Source organism: Catharus ustulatus, chromosome 8 (assembly GCF_009819885.2).
Source record: "Catharus ustulatus isolate bCatUst1 chromosome 8, bCatUst1.pri.v2, whole genome shotgun sequence".
In the NCBI taxonomy this organism is placed as follows: Eukaryota; Metazoa; Chordata; class Aves; order Passeriformes; family Turdidae; genus Catharus; species Catharus ustulatus.
Window position 1 is genome coordinate 26,723,750 of NC_046228.1, and position 23,527 is coordinate 26,747,276.

The following is a 23,527-nucleotide window of genomic DNA, read 5'->3' on the forward strand; positions in this document are numbered from 1 at the left end:
CCGGCGAGCCCGGCTGTGCCCGGCTGCGTCCAGCTGTGCCCGGCTGCGCCCAGCTGTGCCCGCCCTCACGGTACACGGGGCGAGCCGGCGGCGCGGCACCGCACGGGCACCGCGGGCGGGGACCAGCGCAGGCAGCAGCGCCTGTTGCGCGCAGCGGGAGGGGCGGTGGGGCAGGGCCGGGCCGGGCCGGGCCGGGCCGTGCGGGGCGGGGAGGAGCCAGCGACGGCGGAGTCGAGCCGCCCTCCGCACGCCCCCACCCAGAGGCGACCTGGCCGCGGAGGAGGCGGCGGTACCTTGGACAGAGCCGCCGCGACTCGCAGAGCCCGCCCGGCAGCCGCCCGGAGCTCCCCGACGAGCAGGTACGGGCTGCGCGCCCCGCGCCTGCCGCTGCCCCGACGGCGCGGCTGCGGGAGAGCCTGGGACCGGGAGAACCTGGGGCCGGGAGAGCCTGCGACCGGGAGAGCCTGGGACCGGAGAGCCCGGGAACGGGGAGAGCGGGAGCGGGGGTCCCGCGGAGCGGAGCCGAGCGAGCTCCCTTCACCAAACTCGGCGGGTTAGGCGGCACCCACGCGGTGTCCCGCCGCGACGGGCGCTTCGGGAGGGAAAGGGCTCTTTCGGGGAACGTGGCTTGGGAAGGTGTCGGGACTCAGCAGCCTCCGGAGGAGCGTGAGCGCTCCCCGACGGGTCCGGCTCTCCCTGGCCCGCAGGGAGCTCAGGCCGGCGACAGGGCGGCTCCTGGCTCCGCTCGCAGTGTCCACGGCCGCGGCAGTGCGCGCTTCGCACGTGTATTCCTGACAGCGCATCCCTTCCTCTTAACTTCAAGCATAGATTGCTGAGAACTTTAAGCTTATCCTCCTGATAGCGCTGAGAGTGAGGATGAATGGATGGGGACTGAACACAGTATACTGCGAGCTGCCTCCCGAGTCCACCATGTCAGGAGAACTCAAGTATAAGCACATGGGCTTAGTCCTTCTCTGCTATCTGCTAACGGAGAGATCAGTGCCTTTTGTTGTGGATTTGAGTTGCTGCTTTGAGCTGTGGGGAAGGCCACCCGGCTCCCCAGCCTGCTGTGACTCGCAGCCACCGTGCTAAGCCGCTCACTCTGGCCCTCCAGCTAAGCCAGCTGTAAATAAAAACAGCTAGGATTATTTTTTTCTTTTTTTTTTTTTCCTAATAACTTTGACAATGTACCTTATAGCTTTCTAGTGAGCAACTTTGAAGTCATCTTGAATTTCTGCAGGATTTTCTTCTGTGTCAGTTTTCTTGTCCTTTATTAAGCAAATACAGGATTGGGTGTGATGCTAAGCTGTCAGCACTTGAACCAGAGACAAAGCCTCCGTTCATCCCCGCAACGGAGAAAAGCACAGTTCAGGCTACCACCTCCAAACTCTTTATCACACTGTTTTTACAGATATGCAGGGCTGTTAGTAGCACTTCCCAGAGACACTGAGCCAATATAGATTTTTAGTCAGTGTGGCACCATATTGCAGTTTGACAAAAAAAAAAAAAAACATAAGGAAAGAAAGAACAAAAGTCCCACCAAAAGAATACCATCAGGATTTTTCCTTTAAGGGTTTACAGTTTGACGGGCTCTAAAGACAAAATGGCTGCTCTGTATTTGACTGCAGGTGGGGGGCTGAGGCCAGCCCATAAACAACTGGGCAAGCCAACAGTCTTCCAAGAGTTACAGGACGTGCATTATTTGAGCTTTGAACCTGTTTCAGGATTAGAGTGCATGGCTGAGGGGCTGGCCCTGTGCAGCACACCAGAGGGAGTGGAGCAGTGCAGTAGGCTCATGTGGCCTTTCCATGAGGGAGATTGTCTCTCACCTGGGTAAATTGTGAGCAGATGACAGATCAACACGAGTTTGCTGTGTGCCTCATTGCAGGGCCCCAGGGACAGCTCTCAACCTTACACAACCTATTTCACAGCACATGGCCCTACTGACAGTGCAGGACAGGATCAACACAAGGTGTCAGTGACCACATACACATTGGCAGAGCCACACTGAAGCTGCAAGGCTGGGATAGCCGATTCCTCAGGAAAGGAATAATCCACAGCCATCTCTGCCTATTGCTAAACAAAACTCTTAACTCACTTTCATATGCTGTAGAGTTTTTAACCGAAATTGTTCTTATTCCTGCACAGGAGTTAAGAGGCAGCTTTAGAAGTGAAAACCAGGATAAGCTCAATACCAGAGAGACATGAGTGGAAGTATTTGCTCTGTCACAGATTACTTTTGTGACTTTTGGCAGGTTAAGCCGTGTCCCTGGATAAGTATGTGCTGTTTGGAAAGACTGCTCTACCAAGTGGCTCAAACCCAGGGTACAGCACCCCTGCCCATCCTCCCAGAGCCTTCACAGGCAGGCTCACAGGGTGCCCCAGCCCAGACCTATGCCCCAAAGCGCTGGTACCCTGTGAGATTTTAGGCTGCAGAGGGCAAAGGCACATCTCCATCAAACTCCTTTTTACATCTTCCAGCACAGCACCTCACTGTACCCATGGTGAAGTGCCATGAAAACTACATTTAAAGGCTGTGGTGCTTTCATATAAATTGGCAAGGGAAGGAAATATAAAATCCTAATACAGAAAACTGCATCATTACTATTACCTGTGTCAACATAAGTACATTCAAAGAAAAGTCCCCTCTTTCCTCCAGCTAACATATAGCAGTAATACAGAGCATGCAGATTATGTCACAATAAATTGCAAAGTAAATTACAGTGACAAAATAAACCATGCTGAGAAGGGACCTTTTATGAGCATGAGATAGTTCTGAATAAATAAATTTATAGCAAAATGAGACAAACAATGTCAGAGCAATCTCCACAGGGCTCAGTTCAGCTACTTTGAATGTTGTACTTCTATTTGTCTTCAGGTTTGCATTCTGAAGCTTCTGTGTGTGTTTGCACAGGGAATACTCCCCTCGTACATTTTGGTTATAAATAATGGGTACTGATAGGACTTTAAATCTTTTCTATTTCCAGAACTGAGGCATCAGGCTCCCTAAGTGCCCCCAAGTGACTTCAATTTCTGTCCTCAACGAAAGATACCAAAAGAAATGCAGGAATGCCTGACCTAGAAAAAAACATGCAGAAGAACGAGAAAGATACATGCAGTAAAGATGAAGGAGTAAGTAACTCTTTCTGGGAAAACAAAAAGGAAAAAAAGATGAATTAACAACTTTTAATTCTGTAAATTAATATCATCATTGTAACCCAAGCTCTGTTCTAGAGCCAGTTTCTTAATTTCAGGGAACACCAGTTATCTTGCAACAGTTTATAGCCAGAAATCTTGATCTAACACTAGTGCTTCTCATATGCAACTAAACTCTTTCTCCCAGCATCCTCTGGAGAATTACAGTAAAATAAATATTATTATACAAAAAATACTTTTATACTACAAAGCCAGAGATGGCATGAAATTATTCATGCTAGTACAACACTATCAGACTATCACATATGATTCATTTTCAAGCTGGTTTATAAGGTGCTGGGTGTGTATAGTCAATAGTCAGCCTCTGGGGTTTTTTTCCTAAACAGAATCATGAACTGCACAGGAACCTTACCCAGAAAGACAGGGCCAAAGCCAGGTATCAAAGAGAAAGACTAGTTAGCACATCTGTTTCAAATGACCGAGAAACCAATGACAGAAGAAATATGTCTTGACTAAACATAGCTTGGAACTGTAGAATTGTTATTCTTTTATTTCTGGGTGTACTGCAGGCTAAATTGGAATTGCATTTCCATTAATAACAGGTAATCCTATGACATTTTTCATGAGTATCTAAAATCTTTGGTTTCTAGATAGGGAGCATAGTGCAGCACTGAGTTTTCAGTGGATGCCAAAAGGCAGAGCTGGTACTCAGCTCAGAGGACACCCAGCCCCTGCCTGCTGTTCAGAGCACTTCCTCCCTGCATGCCCTGGACTAACTCTGAGCAGCAGGTGGGACATGCAACTGCCAATCTTTTCTTTCACCCCAAATCACACTATGGCCTGCAATCCTACTAAAATTAATCTCTGTTACAGCAGGAGCTAGCAAAAAAATCTGAACATTGCCTACTTTACGAGATGGGAAGAAATCAAATTAGAAAAACAAAGCCTTCAAAAGTTTGACCTACACTAATCACTAATGGACAAGTGTAGCTGCATTAGATGACCATTTCTCAGCTAGGAGACACAGCTGCCTCCCTGAGGAGCCACTCTTAGAGCATCACAGCCTCTTGCAATTTCCCAGTCTTTCATGAATTACCTCCTTGCTTGGTTTTCTCACTGCCCCCATAAATGCTCTGGCTTTTAAATGACTAATTACACTTTACTTGGTTAATTCTACATTAAAGAACAAAAGAAACTGAATTGCATGGACAGCACGGAACCCTTTACTTCCTAGATACTATTGCTCTGAACAAGGTAAGGATAAATAGAAACGTTTTATCAAGCCTTCCAGAGGGGTTCCAGACTGACTGACAGCAGAGCTTTGGCAGGGTAAAACACCAGCTTATTGAGCACTGCACATGGTCAGTACTAACAAATAGATAGACCTGCGTGTTTTCTACTCCTATACTTTTATAACCATTCATATTACCAATCAGACAAGTATTAACCCATGGTTTTACTAATCATAAGCTAAATGCTCTTCCTTACTAACGAAATATCTTAAGATATTATTTTATTATTTTGTAATGTATTTGCAGATTTCCTAGAGTTTAGTTCAGGACATTTGCTTGTGTCGTGCCTTTGTCCTAGGATTTCTAGAATTTTTACCAAGGAAAAAGTGTCCTTGATAATTTTGCACTAATCCCCTTCTCTATCCATTTGAAACAAACTTTACATTTGTACAAACAGGACATTTGCAGTAATCAGGCCTCTTAACTGCTAAAACAGAATAAACTAATTTTTAATGGGATGTAACATACTAATCAGCAGCCAAAAAAAAAAAAAAAAAGAAAACACAAGAGGACAGATTGGAAACAAGTAGAATACTCACTAATATATATTTCTTTTTAATGACTAGGAAGTGCCAAAACTTCCAGTTCCACCACTGCAGCAGACCTTACACATGTACCTACAGTGCATGAAGCACTTGGTGCCAGAGGAGCAATTTAAAAAGACCAAGGCCATCGTGGAGAAATTTGGGATTCCAGGGGGCTTGGGGGAATCCTTGCAGCAAATGCTTGAGGAAAGAAGTGAAAAGACAACAAACTGGGTAAGTAAATGCAGTGGAAAAAAATAATTGCTGTGTTGGCTGATGCTTATTTATGAGTTCTTTCTGATGTTCTCTATGGAATCACTGTTTTCTTTCAGCAGGTCAATGCAAACAGGGGCCATTCTGACAAAGGACTATCTCAGACTTAATAGGCTAGATTTTTAAAATTATGTCAAAATCCATGTCATTATTATGTTTTCAGATCAACAGTTTGTTGATATAAATGAGGACATTAATTCAACTCAGGTTCATACACAGAAGTGCCACAACACCTGTAGGAAACACGCCTTTTGGATGTAATTTCTTCCTTTCTAACAGGATTTAGAATTCTTATTGGAATGAAAAATACTTTCTGATAAGGCTTTAAAAATGCCTTGCACAGTCATCTACCCGAAGTTCTGATCCACTCCAATTATTCTGGAATGGAATACTTCATTATAGGAATTAGTCTTTTAAAATTGAACTATTATTTGTCATTCATTGTCACACTATACCATTGTAGTTACCCTGAAGAAGTTACTTTGCCAAATATGCACATATATGTGTGTACATGTGCATCTATCACACAAACCATACTGAGACCTCTGCCTTTATAAAAGTTCAGCTTTCTGTTTCCCAAGGCAGGCGAATTAGGTAAATTTTACCATTCCACAAAGTCACAGTTCATCCTGCCCTCATTAACCATGTTAGAATATGGCAGCTGAAAATTAGAGTTTTATTGAAGTCCTTCCATCCCAACAAGGAAAATGATTTTATGGATTCAGTGAAATCCTGAAGGATGTTACTGATGTCAGTGAATTGTGGCTCTCCCTTTTGTGTGACAAACATGAAAACTCCATTGAATTGCTGCTGCAGTCAGGGGGAAAAGGTGTAGAGTGCTGTCAGTGCTTTCATTTTAAAAGCAGTGCTTAATTTCTGAGCAAAACGCTGCCCAGTCTTTTCATATTGTGATCACAGAACTTCATGGTGGCTAAACTAACCAGCATTTAAACAGTGTTCCTGTTAGGAAATAATATTCCAGAAGGCAACTGCTTGTTTAAATGCTTAGAGCATGAAAATTACAGAGGACGGATGCATAAACACTTTCTGAAATTGTGACAGTTTTTAATACTGGTTATTAAAATAAATACCTGATTCCTAAGGTAAATTAGAAATGGGTTTATTTGGAATTTAACTTGCCAGGAGTATATCTCTAGCATGTTCCCCTGAAGACTCCAGAGACTGTAGGGGAAGCATCTGTTCTAACAGCAATGAAATATCTCGGAGGAAAACTTTTTCAACTGATGCATGCATTTGTAATTATTTTTGCATAATTTTGTTGCTGTTTATAGTTACCATATGCAAAGCCTGCCCTCTCAGAAAGACCATTTGATCTTTTTATGAAAGCCTCCATTTTCCAAATAATGATTCTTCAATCTCTGCTCAGACACAAAGGAATGAAGTTACTGTTCATCTGTGTTTTCAGTAAAAATGGTTAGAAATTTAATGTGTGTCTGGGTCAAGAATCAGCAATCTGCATTTGTGTCAGTGGACACAAAGGGAATTCTCCAGGGACCCTATCCACATGCCACTCTCTGCAGGACTGAGCCATTAGGCTTGGGAAATTCTTTTCCCACTCTGTCTTGCTACAGGACAATATCTGATGGGTAGCACTGGAGCATCTTGGCATCATTGACAAATATTTGAAGCCCCCTGAGAAAAGGCATCACCAGAAAAACCCTTGCCCTCTCTTAAACATATTCTAATTGCTATGAAAGACCTAACATGTTGCATTCAAATATTTTCTGGTTGTAGAGAGAAGCAAACAACAAATTACCCAAAGCACCAGAATGTGGAGCATGTTTAGTTTTTAATGGAACACCCTGTAAATTGCCATTGATTGAGAAATAGGATTATGGAATTGCAGCTGACTTCTGCTGAGCTGAGGTCACAGAGCCCAGCCTGAAAATGCTCAGCAGCTCCATTAATCAGAGCCCATGGCTGACACCAAGAGCACCAGGCACTGTCCCCTCACCCCCAGCCTGCTTTTCTGTGTGCTGTTGGCAGCTTTAAGATGTTGTGTCCCCTTCCCTCAGGTGTTTAACTACTGGCTGGATGACATGTACCTCAACAACCGCCTGGCTCTTCCAGTCAATTCCAGCCCTGCAATTATCTTTGCTCGTCAGCATTTCAAGGACGTGAATGACCAGCTGAGGTAACGTGTTACGACTTTGCAGCTTTTGCTAAATGAAAGGATGTTTTAAATGTACTGCTTGTGCAAAAAGACAATCAACTTTCATTAAAAAATAAGGGCTGTAGCCATTAAAATGATTTCCTATGAGGCCTGCTGACTGAGGACAGTGTTTCTGGGGTAACTCATACTGGTATTCAGAAAGAAAGATGTCATTACTATTAAATGTATTCCACAAAAAATGCCATGGGATTAATATTTTTAAAGAATATTTACAAATCTTTTTACTGTACGTGATTCAAGTATGAAATGAAAAAATAAATACTAATTTGTGACACACAGTTTCAAGGAAAATAATCTTTAACATGGCTTCACTATGACTCGTAGCCACCCTGCAAACTGAAAAGGCCATGCTGGCATTAAATTGTCACTCTCAGATGCACAAAAGGGCACCAGAAACACAGGGGACCTAAGAAGAAGAATTCAGAAATCATTCTTCCCCAAGAACACTGCTTCCTTCAGGCCCATCAGTCCCAGCCCTGAACTGATCTTTCTGCTTTGAGCTGTTGAGGGCAATTACTGTTATTTAAAAAGTGAGAAGGTAAGCACGTAGCCAAGCACAGAATATACCTCTCCAGACACCCTTAGAACAGGATTTCATTCTACAGCCTTTGCCAAGACATTCTTCCTTTTTAAAAATGTACCTTCATATAGTGCAATTTTCCTCTTTGCTTTTAGCACTCTCTAGCTGCTCATTACTGAAATAATTAACTGCATGTGAATTTATGCTATTATAAAACAGCCAGAACCTTGAAACCAATATGCGTTATTTTAACATTTTGCATAGACAGCTAATGCATCTTTTTCCTTTACTTTAAACTTAACTATAAATGCTTCAATTCATTACTGCATAAATTTATTGTGCACACAGCTTTCAAAACCCTCCACTTTGCATTTTCTAATGCACATGCTTTAATGAGGAAATATTTTTCTTAAAGCCTCCCATTCTGACACAGTGCGAGCAGACAATGTCAGGAAATAATACACCTGTCCACAGCTCTGCAAAAAGAATATTTGCTTAGGACAGGAAGTACTCTAATACTGGACAGGTTATGAGCATTGATATTGAAACCCATGTGAGGATTCTATTAAATATTCAGTCTCTGCTCCCATTCTCTAAATAAGCACTTTCAGGCTTCCTCCTGTGGTGCTCTGTTTAACCATTTGAAGGGACTGTCTCTAGGATTTCATATTTCTCTTGACATGAATTAATTTAGGTTTTGGGTGGGGGAGGAGAGCTCTTCTTGCCAAGCCAGAAGACTTTCTCTCCTTATGCTGTGTCATCAATCATTCAGGCTTTCCTCTGTCTCCCAGAAACAGCCCAGTGTTGCCAAATGACAAAAGACTGATGTCACTTCTCTCTGCTTCTTGCAGGTTTGCCGCCAATCTCATTTCAGGAGTGCAAGACTACAAAGCTTTACTGGACACGTAAGTACCTTGGAAGGAGAGCTTGAGTACTCACAGGGCTTCTGATCCAAGGCAGCTCTCAGTACAAAGCCAGGCTGTATTGCACCTCTCCACCATGGGGAAGGGCTGGAGCTCCAGCACGCTTCAGGGCAAGTGCTTCAGCAATTTTTTATGCCCTCTCTGCTGTATTCCTGCAGTGTAACAGATTGAAGAAGGATCCTTTTTGATGGCTGGCAGTCATCACTCTGGCAGGCACGGTGCAGCCCAAAAGGACACACACAATTTGCCTAACAGAGTTACTGAGAGCACAAGAGGAAGCTTGTGCTCCCCACAAAGGGCAGCAGCACTGTGGTTGCACAGCCTGCACACATTTCCTGGCACTCTCCACATTCTGCACTCTCCACTCACAGCAGCACTGTCCCTCCTCCCACCCCTCAGAGAAATAACACATCCCAGCAGGGGAGGGAAGTCTCACCACAGAAAGGCTGGCTCAGTAGCCAGGAAAAATAAGCTACTTATGCTCCTGCTACTTTCTGAATAAAAACACGGGGGAAATACACAATTCTTCAAATCATGTATGTTATGCACCTGTACAAGTGATACAGAGAATTTGAGAGTTGGGAACTAAAGCAAATATCCCTGGTTTAGAACTGCAACAGTTCTAAAGAATAGTTAACCAAGATAAACTAGCATAAAACAGTACCCCTCATAAGCTGCATGAGAGTAAACCTCCTTGCCTGTTTCTTCACCCCTGCCCCTATCTGACAAGCTGGAAGCTTATCTTTTGCAGGAGGAAACTGTGTGCATTGTAAGATCTTCCTCCTGTGGTCTTTGCAGCTTGTCCTGACCAGCAGCACCATTATTTCCTGCTGCAGTGTCAGTGGGGTATTTTACAATCTATAATCATAATTGTGGCTGTAATAGTTCTTTTTTTTTTTTTCCCTGGCCACTAAAGAAGCCTTTTAAGAGATGCTTGTTTCACCTACCTTCCAATCAAAAAATAATAGGTTTTCAGCACATATTACTCCATAGGTCAAAGGAAAAATTTGCACAAAAGTGAGGACCTGTGGGAAACAGAAATTCCCACTGTGTTGCACAAGTCCTATTTGTCAGGCAAGGCTCTCTCCCACACTCTGTAACCAGTCAGCACAGTAAAGTGCTGCTGTGATTTGCTGGGAATTTCATCAGTACCTTTCTTCAAGGTGCTGATCTTTCCCAGCTGTTCTGCTGACTTCCATCCTGCCAAGTTTCAGGGGTCCCATCTAGGCAGGCTTCCTGTGCACATTGCAAAGCTGCTTGTGACCTGCTATTTCCATTTCCACTAGATAATAATGCAGTTGCTTAATGAATATGCATTAAGCTGCCAAGAATGATGTATTTAACTTTAGTATGGGAATTCATCTATTTCCCTTATACTGTAATCTCATTTTATTATTCAATTTGTGTTATACCTGATCTAATTGTAACAGAACAAAGGACAGATTAGATTTCTTTTCCTTTCTGTCTCTCTCCCCTCTTTTCCCCTGGCTTTGTTTTTGTCCTTCTCTGCAGCCATGCTTTACCTGCTGATTTTTCTCGTGGACAGCTGTCTGGCCATCCCCTCTGTATGAAGCAATACTATGGACTCTTTTCTTCGTATCGCCTTCCAGGACGTACCAAAGACACCCTCGTGGCCCAGAAAAGCAATGTAATGCCAGAACCAGAACACATCATTGTTGCTTGTAACAATCAGGTACATTAGCTTTCTTTTTTCATACCTTTCTATATTTCTTAATTTGCTTAAATTCATTCCAGAAGAGCCTAATCTAATCTCTGATCAGCAATGCAATTAGCGTTCTACGGATGAGTTCAGTTCTTACCTAGCGTTTGCGGTCAATATTTCCAAAAGATGCTTCGGCAGCATTTTTGTCCTTGGCCCACATTATGTTCCAAGTACTGTGATGCAGAAAGGAGGAATGTGGCAGAATTCATTTGCTTTCTCTTTCAAACAGAAATGTTTAATAAACAGAGATGAAACCACAGAGAAAAAAGAATCCTATTAGAGTGCATTTGCTGGAAATGCTCTTCTTTTGACAGTCAAGTATTGGCACACAGTTCATGGCAGCTATACCACCATCACACCTGTGCATGGCATAGACACCATGTAGGACCCTCAGCTATGCCTGAAGAGTTTAGCACAGATGCAGGCAGAAATACTGAAGTGTTGGAGTGAATCTGCCCCAGCCAGTAATCGCCAGGCAGCAGCAGAATCTGTTTCTTGGGCAGAGCATCTTATAGCCCAGCCTTATTTGCAGTACCAGAGCCATGCCTGCAGGCCTTCTTGGAATGAGAAGGCAGCTTCCACTGAAGTGTTTTCTGCTTTTCCAGGAAGTGCAGGAAATTTTCTAGATTCTCTAGGTTATACTGTTTAAACAGATAATACCATGAAAATTACTTACATACTGCCTGATTTTATCTCTCCAGGTTTTTTTAAGTTTGTTAAATAGCCTATGTTTTATTTGAGTCCAACACACAGTGTAAGTCTCCTACGGCAACTGGCATTACATTGGTGTTAAAACACAGGAGGGGTGAGCCCTGGGCCATTCCCCAGTGGTTTTGTGTTCCATTGCATGCAGGCCTGGCTCTCCAGGCAGGACTTCAGCATCTCAACATCTGCCTAGGTGGCAGCAAAATGTTGGACTACAAAGGGTCCATCCCACCTCTGACTGATCTTCTGACTTGTGTCATTTTTTTGCAGTTTTTTGTTTTGGATGTTGTCATTAATTTCCGTCGTCTCAGTGAGGGAGATCTTTTCACTCAGTTACAAAAGATAGCAAAAATGGCAGAGAATGAAGAGGAAATGCTGCCTCCAATTGGCCTGCTGACAACAGACGGAAGAACAGAGTGGGCAGAGGCCAGGATGATCCTTATGAAAGGTTAGCAGCAGCAACCCCAGCTTTCTCTTCATCATCTTCCTCCTCACCATCACTGCCTTTCTTTGCTGAGAGCAAACTTCACAGCAAATACAGGACTGAATGTGCAACCCCACTGCTGAATTTTTCCAGCAGTAGGAACCTCAGTACATGTAAGATGTGTGTTGCCAGGGGAGCAGCAGGAGTGGCTTGACCCTTTGGCTGTGTATGTTTAAGTGTTATGCCATGTAATAACTCTCACTCCATTCTTTGTTTTTCATCACATAAATTACATTACATCAGATCTTGTGATTTGTCTCTTTCTTCATATCCATTTTGTACCAAGAGGAATGATGTATCCTCTTAGCTTTTGGCAACTATTTGATATTATTGATCTTATCCAACAAAAGCATCTGCAAGTTAAACGCCTACTGAATCTAGTTGTGTACTCTCTCTAGTAAATGGAGAAGGTACCAGGGCTGATTCAACCAATTCTGAAGTAAGTATCTAGGAAAGATGGCACCATTTATTATCTGGGGATCTGCTCTCCCTTTTCCAACAGGCAGCATTTAGCTGTGTCAGATTCTGGACTTGAATGTCAAAGTCGGAAACAGATGAAAATAAAGGGTGGGGTTAAGTGATATCACATCACACCTTATGTATTTTACCCTGAGGCTAAGTGATGTAAATGCCCTCTTTTTGCCATTTTACATGTCTTAAGTATTTACTTTTTCATCCTGAAGAAAACATTAACTTATCTCTTTATCTCCAGTTCATCAATGCCACAGAAAACATTGCTGTTTTACTAATGTCCTGGAGCATACAAGAGTTGCCAGTAGTCTCAAAACAAGTTTATCATTCTAAGGAAGAGTCCCCTTTTCTTATTCAAGTTTATCTGTGCTTATAAAAACTTAATGCGGATGCACACACACACACATACAGAGTCCTGGCCATTATTTCAGCAATACTATATAGCATTACTCTCTCCTTTAAGCTTTCCTCTCCTCTTCCCATCATTTCTTTTTAAAGGAGGAGACAAAAAAAACTTGTTTTAATGAAAATTGAGGTGAACACCTAATAATTTATTTTCATGCCATTCTAAGTAAAATAGTCAATGCCTTGAAACTTACAGCAAAATTATCTTTGTTAACCTGCATCATCCAAAAGAAAAACAAAAAGAAAAATCGACAAAACCAGCAAAAACCCTCTCCATAATGTTTTTAGATTGCCTGGCATTAACCAAAATATTCATTTTAATCAGAAGGCAAACCAGCTCAGTTATGTAGCTGAAAAAACAGATTCTGCAGTAGTAAATCTCATAGCACAATGATGTAAGCCTTCTCTAAATAAAGCAAGATTGCCATCCCAGACCATTCCTGTTAGCACAGCTCTTCTGTATAGGTGAATTCATTGCTGTTACACATGGACATATGATCATTACAGCCCTTCTTCTTTCTTATCTGTGATGGTGAAATGTTCCTGCAGCAATAAATAAGAGAGGAAGAGAGAACCTGGGAGCCAGTGTGAGTGAAAGGGTCACTCCACAGCTGGTCTGTGCTGGGCAGGGCAAGAGAAGGTTTTGGGACAAGAAACCTGTGCAGTGCTTTGCAGAGGCTATGAAGGAGTTATATCCATGGACCTGCAAATATAGCATAGGTCTTCCAGGTGAGAAAATGTCCAAGCTATTGCAATAAACCCAGCCATCACTGATTCATAAACACACTCAGCATGGTAACTGCCTTCAGGCTGCAGAGCTGGCTCACTCTTCCTCAGTACAGGAAGTGAATTCTGTATGAAGTGACTGGCTACAGTCCCGTGTGCACTGCATCTGAATTTGATTCAAAACTGTCCTCCCATATTTTGCTTCCTAAAACTAAATTTAAAAAAACCCAGCTAACCAACAGTTGGCCGACCAATTCAATGCAACTGTGCATTAGACAGGAAGAAATGTCTTGCTTTAGGGGCTTTAGGCTTGGTCTTACTCTCCTCTGTTTTCCTCTTCCTGCAGATATTTTCAATCCCAAGTCATGGTTCATGAGTTCTTGTGCAATTTATTGCCTGCTTCACATGATAATTTTTCAGTGTTTGATCAGCTCTCTGGATATGTCTATTTCCTTCTGTAAAGGCATCTTTCCCCTACTTTGCTGTTTCTGGCACAGCTTAATTTTATTCACTCTGATACCTAGACTCCAGATGCCCTGAAGCCATATGTCAGACTAAGGGCTTCATATCTGTCAAAGATGTGTGGGTAGCAGCCACAATGAAATATATATAAACCTATCAAACAGCGTAAAGCAGAATGCTGAGCAAGCTGGGAGCAGTTTGTAAATCACTATCCAAGCTGTTTTTCCTCAAAGATGCCTGTCTGCAAACACCAGAAGCTGATGCATACAGGGCAAGTTCCATTCACAAGGATCTTTTCAGCCTTTGCACCGATGCACCCAGACTGTCAATTAAAAAAATCCGCAATTATGGTCAGCCCTGCAAGTGTGAGATACTGGAAAAGCTTTACAGCCAAGTGGACAGGGATGTGTTTTCTCTCTTATAAGGCTTCTGAATGCTTTTGAAGACACTCCAAAGGGACACTGGTGTTCACGTTTTACAGGGCAGCAACCTCTCTGCGCGCCCCATCAAACACAATCTCTTGGCTCAAGCCTTTGTAGGAGCTGGCAGGTGCTCCAGCTGCTTTCCCTAGGACTCTTGTTCTGTTAGCAAGGGGACACAACACACTCTGCACTCCACTAGGTCCCCAAGGAGCCTGCAAGAAGTCAGGCTGGCCATCTCTGTCCCTTGAGCCCCTGGCTGCTAATGCTGCCTTGCAGGAGCCTCCCAACAGCAATAGGCAGTGCCTTACACAACCTGCACAGGGCCAAAGCTCCCCCTCCTCCTTCTCAGCTGCTGCTATCACTTGCCTCTCCTTCTCTTGACACATTTTTAATTTCTTGCATATTTGGTCTCTTTTTCACTACACAGCATCTGGAGAATGAACCTGGCTGGTGACAAGTGTCTGGGTTTTTTCTAGCTCCTGACTAACCTTGTACCTGGAAAGGTACATTATGTCTTATTATGAAAAATTCTATTCTTTCAGACCATCAAGCTATTTTGCATACTTAAAAGCCTTGAAAACTTGCACATATTGAAATGGCCCCATGAATGTCAAATGAAAATCAGAATTAACTTTAAATATTTTTCCATTCTTTTAGCTAAAGTAATAGGTGCTCAATTGAGCACATATTTGTTGAACTTGAAAGAAGTTTTGATCAATCTGAATTAATATCTTTTGTTGATATGATATACAAATTTACATTTACACCAAAATCTAGCAAAACCAGCAGATGAAAGCTGATCTGTTAAGAGCAAGAGGAATTTTATGTTGATGCTTCAAAGCCCTTTTTCCTTTGATTTGGTTAACAACCATATAACAGCAATTAATAATGTTACATGTTTTTAAATTAAACAAGTTCTTGTTATAGGTTGCACACTTCTATATTTTCAATGAGGAACTGTAGAAAGTGCTCACAATTAAATATTTTCTGTGCTTCAAATTGGTCCTCTGATGCAAACAAGCCCTTAACCTTTGTAATATTTCTGAGGCAGACAAAGAAACCGAGAAGCACATAAATACACCATAAATAAGGAGGAAAGCACTGAGGACAAAGTTAAAAATACCCCTAGTTGTCCATCCATATAAGAAGAGTGTCAGGATAAGGAGAGGAAAAAGAAAGAGATGCAGAAAAGCCCATTTTATTCAGCAGTACAGGAGTGACAGGAGAGCAGTGTAATGTGGCAACCCATGGGCTTTGCAAAACCGTGTTCAAAAACTAAACCTCAAAACCTCATCCGCAGATGTTTCCCCATGTGATGTAGGCAATATAAACTAATAACCAGATACAGGAGAGACAAGAGGGTTTTAAAACAATAAGACAAAACCAAAGTAGACCCTGCTGTTCCTTATTCTGAAATGGGTTTTCATGGGAGAACAACACAAAAACACTCTAAGCTCTGCTATTCCAGAGCAGAATACTGCAGCAATAGCGTGACCTCTGAAATTTTCTGTTTTCCACCTGTCCTCTGTAACTGTTATATATAAAATAAGTAAGCAATGCTGGCTTTAAGAGTAAAATAGATCTATCTTGTAATATAATTACTTCAAGGAAATGAAAGGCAGAAAAAGAAAGTGGTTATTATTGAATCATGTGAGAGATACACGGAGTTACAAAATTTAACACGGGAATGAATGCCTTGGTGTAATGTCCCCGTGTGCTGAGATGATCTGCTGCTGAGAGAGGCTGTGCAGACACCAGCTCGTTGCAGGGTCAGGGTCAGATCCTCCGTGCTCCCCGAGGCAGAGGGCTGCCCAGCCAGCTGTTCTCAGAGGTAAGAGAATGTGAACATCCCACTCTTTTACCCCCAGACTCCACCAACCGCGACTCGCTGGACATGATTGAGCGGTGCATATGCCTGGTGTGCCTGGACAGCCCCAGCAGGGTGGAGCTCAGCGACACCAACATGGCATTGCAGATGCTGCACGGAGGGGGCTGCCACACGAACGGGGCCAATCGCTGGTACGACAAACCCATGCAGGTAAAAGCCTGACAGCTGTGACCTTGCTGCCTTGGGGTGGGGACACTTAGGGTCAGCTGGGGGAAACAGGGGAGAGTGGTGTCAGCATCTGCCTGGGCAGGGACACTTCCACCTTTTCCAAAGCTGCCCTTTGCTCTTGAGACACCACAGATACACAGATGTATGAGCAGGAACATGTAGGATACAAAAAAAACCCATGTCTTTTTCTATACTGAACCAAATGAAATGAAAATGCAGGCCTAGTATCCCAGAATGATAAAAAAGCACAATATTTTCCTTTGTTTCCGCTTCTTACATGTTTTTCTGACAACCTAGAAATGCTTATAATTTGGCATGTGTTTAAGTCCTCACTTAACAGACTGTTTACTCATTTAATGACATCCTTGTTGAGCCTTTCCTTAAGTATTGACTTCTCCAGCCTTTTCCCATCAGATTTTGATTGTCATATTTTAAAGCATCACACTGTTATTTCCACACTTTGCAATAGACCCAGAGTGAAGTGATGTATTAATCTCCAACTGTCAACAATGTTGACACCTTATGAAAAATTGAAAAAACCCTGACTGATACATTGCTTGCATAATGCTTGTTGCTCTTGCCATATCTAAAAACAGAAATATGAAAAGAGAAAACCCTAAAATAATTTCACTTGCACCAACTTACCCAAGAGCAAATACATTTCAGTAATCATTCCTGATTAATGCCACTGCAAATTACATTATTAGCAGACTCTTTTGAAGAACAAACCATTTGTCTTTACAACACTGTTATTTGCAGGGTCAAGTGTTAAGATATTTCAAGCAGATGAGAATAAACAACATTTTCTTTTTGTCTACTATCATAAAGCAGCAGAAAGCAAATAAAATTGTGTAGAGTGTGAGAGAACTTAAATTGTCAAGATGTATTCAGGCCAAAGTAGTTCAAAGGTGAAGAGAAATTCTTAGGGAAATAAGATCTCATTTCCTTTCATGCAAACACAGATTATGTAGGAAGCCATTCTCACAGTAGAATTTGTTCTTTTTCTCCATATTCCTCCTCCCCTTTGCAGTAAGGCTTCAGAAAATGTCCAGGTGAACTTTTTCATCATGCCCACTCTCTGAAAACCTCATGGAAAGCAGGGAGGTAGGATGTGTGTGTGATACAAATGTGCAAGAGAGAGAGCTAAGTGGGTGAGGTCCAGCCAAAAGCACTTCAAAACAAGTGTGGGGGAAAGCCCAGAAAAAGGACAGCAAAGCTGCAGTATTGGCTTAGACATCCACTTTTGTATGAGATGCAGAAGTTACAAATTGCATGGGTGCATCACAGAGCTGGAGTGCAGCAGGTTGTCACCAGCAGTGCCGTGTGTACACAATAAAATTAAGAATGAAGACAAGTAAGAGGGAAATTAAATGAAGAAAGCATCTAAAAATAAAAGATTCAAAACAAGCTATGAGAAAGCTATCAAATGAGCTTTGTAATAAAATTGGGTCCTAAGGATTTCCCAGATGCACATGTTTTATTGTCCTCAAAAGTGGAAGGAGAACCCTGGCCTGTCTTTGTATTGATGGGTTTTCTGTACCATAAAGCAGATGCTAAATCAGATTTTCAGATTCCATTGGGAATTGCTAAAATTTACATTATGACAGGATTCAGTCCCAAATAGCAGCATGAAAATGCAGCACCTTTCAGAGGACAAGCAATTCTCTTGCAGTAGATCTGTAAGTCACCCACCGACCTGGAGGGCAAGGAAGTTCCTGATATGAGCAATAAGAGAACCACAGGGGAATGATAACACCTTTGTCAGGTTTCCCTCATGGATAGCTTACCCAGAACACTATGTATTGCCTGTGTATGTTGCACCTATTCTTTTCTCGTTTAGTTTGTGGTAGGAAGGGACGGACTCTGCGGGGCCGTGTGCGAGCATTCTCCGTTCGATGGCATCGTCATGGTGCAGTGCACTGAATACCTGCTCAGGCACATGTGAGTTCCCTTCCTGCACATTTCATACCCAACCCAGCCCCTGGGAAGCTTCTGCCAGTGGCAGATTTCCCTGATGCACATGGGCACTAAGATCCATAAAACTGTTGAAAAGCAGGAATTCACCTGCTGAAAGGTAGTGTCTAATAAATGGATTATTCCTGTGAACTTACTGACTTCTGTCTCACATACCAACAGGAAAGAAAATTCCAAGAAGTTAGTCCGAGCTGATTCAGTGAGTGAGCTCCCTGCTCCACGGAGACTCAGATGGAAGTGTTCCCCTGATATTCAGACACACTTGGCATCAGCAGCAGAAAAGCTCCAAAGGTAAAACCATGCCTCATTTTTCTCAGCCGTGACTGCAAGCTGGGAATTACCCAGCACATTGCATGGGCTCCCTCCTAGGGGACCTCCTGTCTTCCTGCTCCTCCTCTTCTTACCAAGCTGCACACACCTAGCATCTCTGCAGGATAGGGACCCTTACTTCTCCCTATTCAGGAATTGCATTACCATTGTTTTCCTTCCATGTAAATATTAGGAACTGTAAAAACCACTGGAAGAACTGCTTACTCATATTTGCACAGGATGCAAACAATGCAGGCCTTCTGTTTTTGTGGATGTCTTTTTTGGGTTTGAGCTGACTCAATCTGAAGCCAGGGCAGTAGGGGTACATATAGAGGACAGTAGAATACAACTGGTTTGAATAAACCATTTGAATTTAGGAAAGTAATTTGCTCCCACAAAGTCTAGGTTTTCTGACTCTGTTTCCAGGATGTCAAAGATTTGCATGATCTTTGGGGGTCGAGGCAGCAATAAGAATTTTTTCTCAACATCTCTTTGTAAAGATTTAACTAATTGTCTGCATGATCAGCTGTAAGCATATCCAGTGTGGTTGCATTAGATAAGACCTCAAAGTATCTAGAAAGATACATAGGAGTGAGAACATTCAGGATGCAGAATAAATCCTTTGTTTTTAAATAAAGGTAGTAGTTCTCTAATTTGAATCTTACAAGGAGCTTAAGGTGTTCATCAGGTCCTATGCACCCAATTCTCACACCAGTAAATCTCTCAGAAATTTGTCAAGAGCAAAGGAGACCCCTGCTTAGGCTTCAGGAATGGAAACACTAAGGCTAGGGGAAGGTTGCTGGATTTTTGTTTTGTTTTGTTTTAAAAAGGTATCTTACTCAAATGAATGGACTTGAGTGCCACAGTTAAGGCTGCAGATAACAAGCCTGGTGTAGAATCTGTATGAATAAAAGTTACTGACTAGGAACAAGTTACCAAAGGCCAGGGCTGTCTGCAGAGCAGGAGAGCAGGAGGCCACTCACCTCTAAGAGGGTACTGGCAGGAAAAGATCCCTGGGTTTTATTTGCAAACAGAAATGGGACAGAATACGCTTTGGTGGTGAACAAGGTAGAGTAGATTAATGGTTGGACTTGATGACCCAAGAATTCTTTTCCAACTTTGACAATTCTATGAGATTCTTGCACCCACCCCTGCAGTAACTGTCTTCTGCTTGTTTTCCAGGACAGTGGAAAATCTGGATTTTATTGCCTACAAATTTGAGCACTATGGAAAGGAATTTATTAAGAAACAAAAGATTAGCCCAGATGCCTATGTTCAAGTAGCACTTCAGCTGGCATTCTACAGGTAAGGTTAGTTCAATTCATATGAACAAGGCACATAAGGCAGTGGGGTTTTTTACAGAGGATCCATTTTTTCCTCAACATTCAAACAAATGCTCCCTGCATGGAAGTAAGTGATCTTGCCTAATGACTGTAGGGCAGACAAGATAGAAACTGATGCCTGGTTCTGAGAGAGAGTACTCCTTTTCTTCGCTCCCTTTCCCTCTTCTTGCTCCACCTTCCCATCCCTGTGTCCCACACCAGCCATTCCCAGCCAGTACCCTCCTGTCCCTGTGCTTGGCAGAGAGAAAGGGAGGGAATGTGGCAGGGATGTCTGTAGCAGCAGCAGCTGGGCAGCCCAGGTCCCTGGGGCAGAAACACCACTGCCTTGCCTCGTGGGCAGCTTGGGAGGAGCCACAGCAGTAGCCACACGTGCATCTCTGGCACCACAGGCTGAAAAACATCCACTACAGCAGCATAGCAGACTAGAGTTCCTACACAGATTGGTAACTACTGCTGTTCCCTTCTTCACAGGAATCCCAGATTTGATAAGATCCCCCTCATTTCCATGGTTTTATCAAAGTTAAAAGCTCCTTTCTAGATTGCCAGGACTCCAGGGTAGAGAGAGGTTGCATGGTTTCCTGCAGAACAGTCCATTACACGAATAATTCTTTATCACATCAAATTAAATCCCAGAGTGGTCTTTACTTGGTCAAGACCAGAGATGCTTAACACATTTCATGTACATTTCAACATCATTTCTTTCAACATCTGTTGATCATCCATTTTACATGTTTTGTTAATAAAACTTCAATAATGACCTAGCCCAAGATTTTCATCTAGATCGCAGCCATGCTATAAATCCCATGTTTGCAATAAAAACCTTAAGGAACAGTTTGTTCTGAGACCACCTGCTTCAACTGAAAGACACAGTCTGTCTCTGAAGCAAGGAGTAGTATCTGTATACCTGGACCCAAATGAAACAACAGTCTTCATAATCTGTCCTAATTGCTATGAGGGTTTCCATTCCATCTCACAAATAATACCCTGCTCGCTTTTTATTCATTCTTTTCATTCACACACTCAGTGCATTTTCTCTTGTTTTAAATAAAACATATTTCAAGCCCATAAGTAAATGATTAATTACACAATTACTTTATGATGCAGTACAAATAAAACATTCTTTGAGATCTTTCAGTAAATTTTTGTTTTACTAGACTTGTTTTCACCCAACAAGTCATTTTTTACTGGCAATGCATAACAGATACAGCTGTATGCAGCTCTTCATATTAGAAAGGAGTGAGCATCCATCTTTTTTAAGTTTCTTACAGAATTCCATCAACATTAAGATGAATACTGTGCAAGAAATAAAAGTGTGGCAGTAACGATAAAATGCACCAAGCCTATATTTCTCTTAGTCTTTATGACTCTTTGACAATAATCACTCTTTGTTTCTCTTCCTTACCCTCTCAGGTGCCACAGGAGGCTGGTCCCAACCTATGAAAGCGCTTCCCTGCGCCGATTTGATGAGGGCAGGGTTGACAATATTAGGTCTGCTACCTCCGAAGCACTTGCTTTTGTCAAAGCAATGGCAGGTGACAAGACAGCTGTGTCGGTATGTTGGGCTGGCTCCCTCTGTCTTATTTGCCAAAACACTACGTGAATAATGCATTCGTGGTCACAAGTCTCTCACTTTTTAACTCCTGACTGAGAACATAAAGGCAAAGGGCAGGGCAGCAAGCATTAGGGGATTTTGCTTTTTGTACAGACCAACCATTAAGCTAAATATAAATATTCCCTTATTTTTATTTAAGCATCCAAAAGATTCAAAGGTGCCTAAACGTGACATTATAAGAAGCGTAATGTCTAATTTTAGGTTTAGTACTGTCTTATGAATGTTCTGTCATCAGGTCCAAATTCAGCTCCCTGGAGAGATCTGGGCTGAACATGCAAAGTTCAGGATCATTAAACTGCCACACCAGGGGAATTGCCTGGCAGGTCTCCTGCAGTGAGTGGTTAGTTCTGCTGCAGCCTGCAGTATGTGATGTAATACCCATGCTCTCATTTCTGGATGTGTGGACATGTTCTGGCTGGTCTTTTTTGGTTTAAAGCGATGTTTCTATGAAACAGACTAAGTCTTACAGGATCCTCAAGGGAGCTGAACCTTAATGATGAAAAGCTTCATCAAGCTAATCAAACACCTCTCCAAGCTGTCCTGATATACTGCATAAAGAAAAATTAAAATTGCCTTTCTTTGAGACACCACCATCTGTTTGCCAGGAGCATGAGCGCTGTACAAAGTAGATGGGGATGCAAAGAGGTACAGCTGAGAGCAGAGCTTCACAAACAGCCCTGTGCACTGTCCTGCCCACCGTCCCTGGAGAGCCTCCCTCAATGTCTCTGCGCCACTTCCACCCACTGCACTGCGCTGCTGTACGGGGAATTTCCAGGTGGCTGTTTAGATGCAAAATGCTGCCACAATACAGCTTATTTTTCACAGTAAGCCCATTCCAGTGGCAGCAGCCCACATGGTTGTTCTTTAGAATTTAGCATAACGTTGCTAGATGCATTGCTGGGCTGTAGATTAGGTGTAAATTAATGAAATATTATAAACCAAGATCTAACGTCTCAGAGGATTATGAAAATTTGCCCAGGTAAGTCCTCTCTTCATCCACTGCTCTTCAATTTCCTTAAGATTATCATGCCCAGAACTTAGCTCCTAATGAACAAAGCTCAAATAAGTCCCATGGTAAAATAACTCAAAAGCCCAGAGTAACTCCCTCTGCTGGGTGGGTAATTCACAGCAGATTATGACCATACTATTGCTTGTAATAGTGACTTCCACACAGTAGGGAAGAAGAAGCTGCTTTTATTTGCTATCAGTGCCCTGTCTGACACGATGGCTCTCGATCACATTTCATTACAGGTTCTGTTTTCTGTGCACTTTCCACACCGGGGCACTCAGCACAGTCCAGCCCATGCTGTGGCACACTGACTGTGCTTCTGCAGGAGCCAGCACGCTCCTACCATGGTGTTTCAATGGATCTTTCTAGATCCCTGCAGCTATCCCTTCCTTCCTTCTTCCAACACTTACTGACTCCTGCAGCTCTCCCAGAGCTTCAGCATTTCCCACCTTTTCCCCACCCTGATCTGAGGTAGTGCTGCCCTTTCACAGCATCCTAAACTGTCCTGTTTCACACAAGCAAGCTGAAGAATGCCATGTGTGTCCAACTGGAGCTCAGTCTCAGCCCATATATCTTTCTTCTGCATGTCTTGGCTGTACAGAATAGGGGGGATAATGGTTTAATTTTCCCTGGAAAACCTGTAATCATAAAGCAAACCGACCACTGATAGTTTTCCTCGCCTCCTTTCCACCAAGAGATACGAACGACATTTATATTGGTCTGATTGTTATTTCCAACAGACATTAATAAATCTTTGTTTTAATGTGTTCATCTTTCCATGCAAAACTAAATATATATATATATATATATATATATATATATATATAAGTATCACAGAAACATTAGAAAATTAATTTAATACAACCCTGTTCTAAGGTGATTTCTTTAGATCTATGCACACCTCTGAATGTGAAGGGGTTAATTCTCTTTTCTGGACACAGAGA

General features: G+C 42.7%; 1 protein-coding gene across 1 annotated transcript in view; it reads left to right on the plus strand.

Annotated features, from left to right (window-relative positions):
• Positions 1-231: 231 nt before the first annotated feature.
• Positions 232-23,527, plus strand: part of CHAT (choline O-acetyltransferase) — a 31,212-nt gene continuing 7,916 nt past the window's right edge. Inside the window, exons 1-12 of the mRNA XM_033066685.1 lie at positions 232-359; positions 2,988-3,132; positions 5,015-5,206; positions 7,282-7,400; positions 8,811-8,864; positions 10,395-10,575; positions 11,581-11,758; positions 16,149-16,318; positions 18,177-18,277; positions 18,473-18,601; positions 19,802-19,924; positions 21,373-21,514. Of these exons, the coding sequence (XP_032922576.1) occupies positions 3,070-3,132; positions 5,015-5,206; positions 7,282-7,400; positions 8,811-8,864; positions 10,395-10,575; positions 11,581-11,758; positions 16,149-16,318; positions 18,177-18,277; positions 18,473-18,601; positions 19,802-19,924; positions 21,373-21,514 (1,452 nt within the window). The 5' untranslated portion in view covers positions 232-359; positions 2,988-3,069. The remainder of the gene's footprint in view (positions 360-2,987; positions 3,133-5,014; positions 5,207-7,281; positions 7,401-8,810; positions 8,865-10,394; positions 10,576-11,580; positions 11,759-16,148; positions 16,319-18,176; positions 18,278-18,472; positions 18,602-19,801; positions 19,925-21,372; positions 21,515-23,527) is intronic.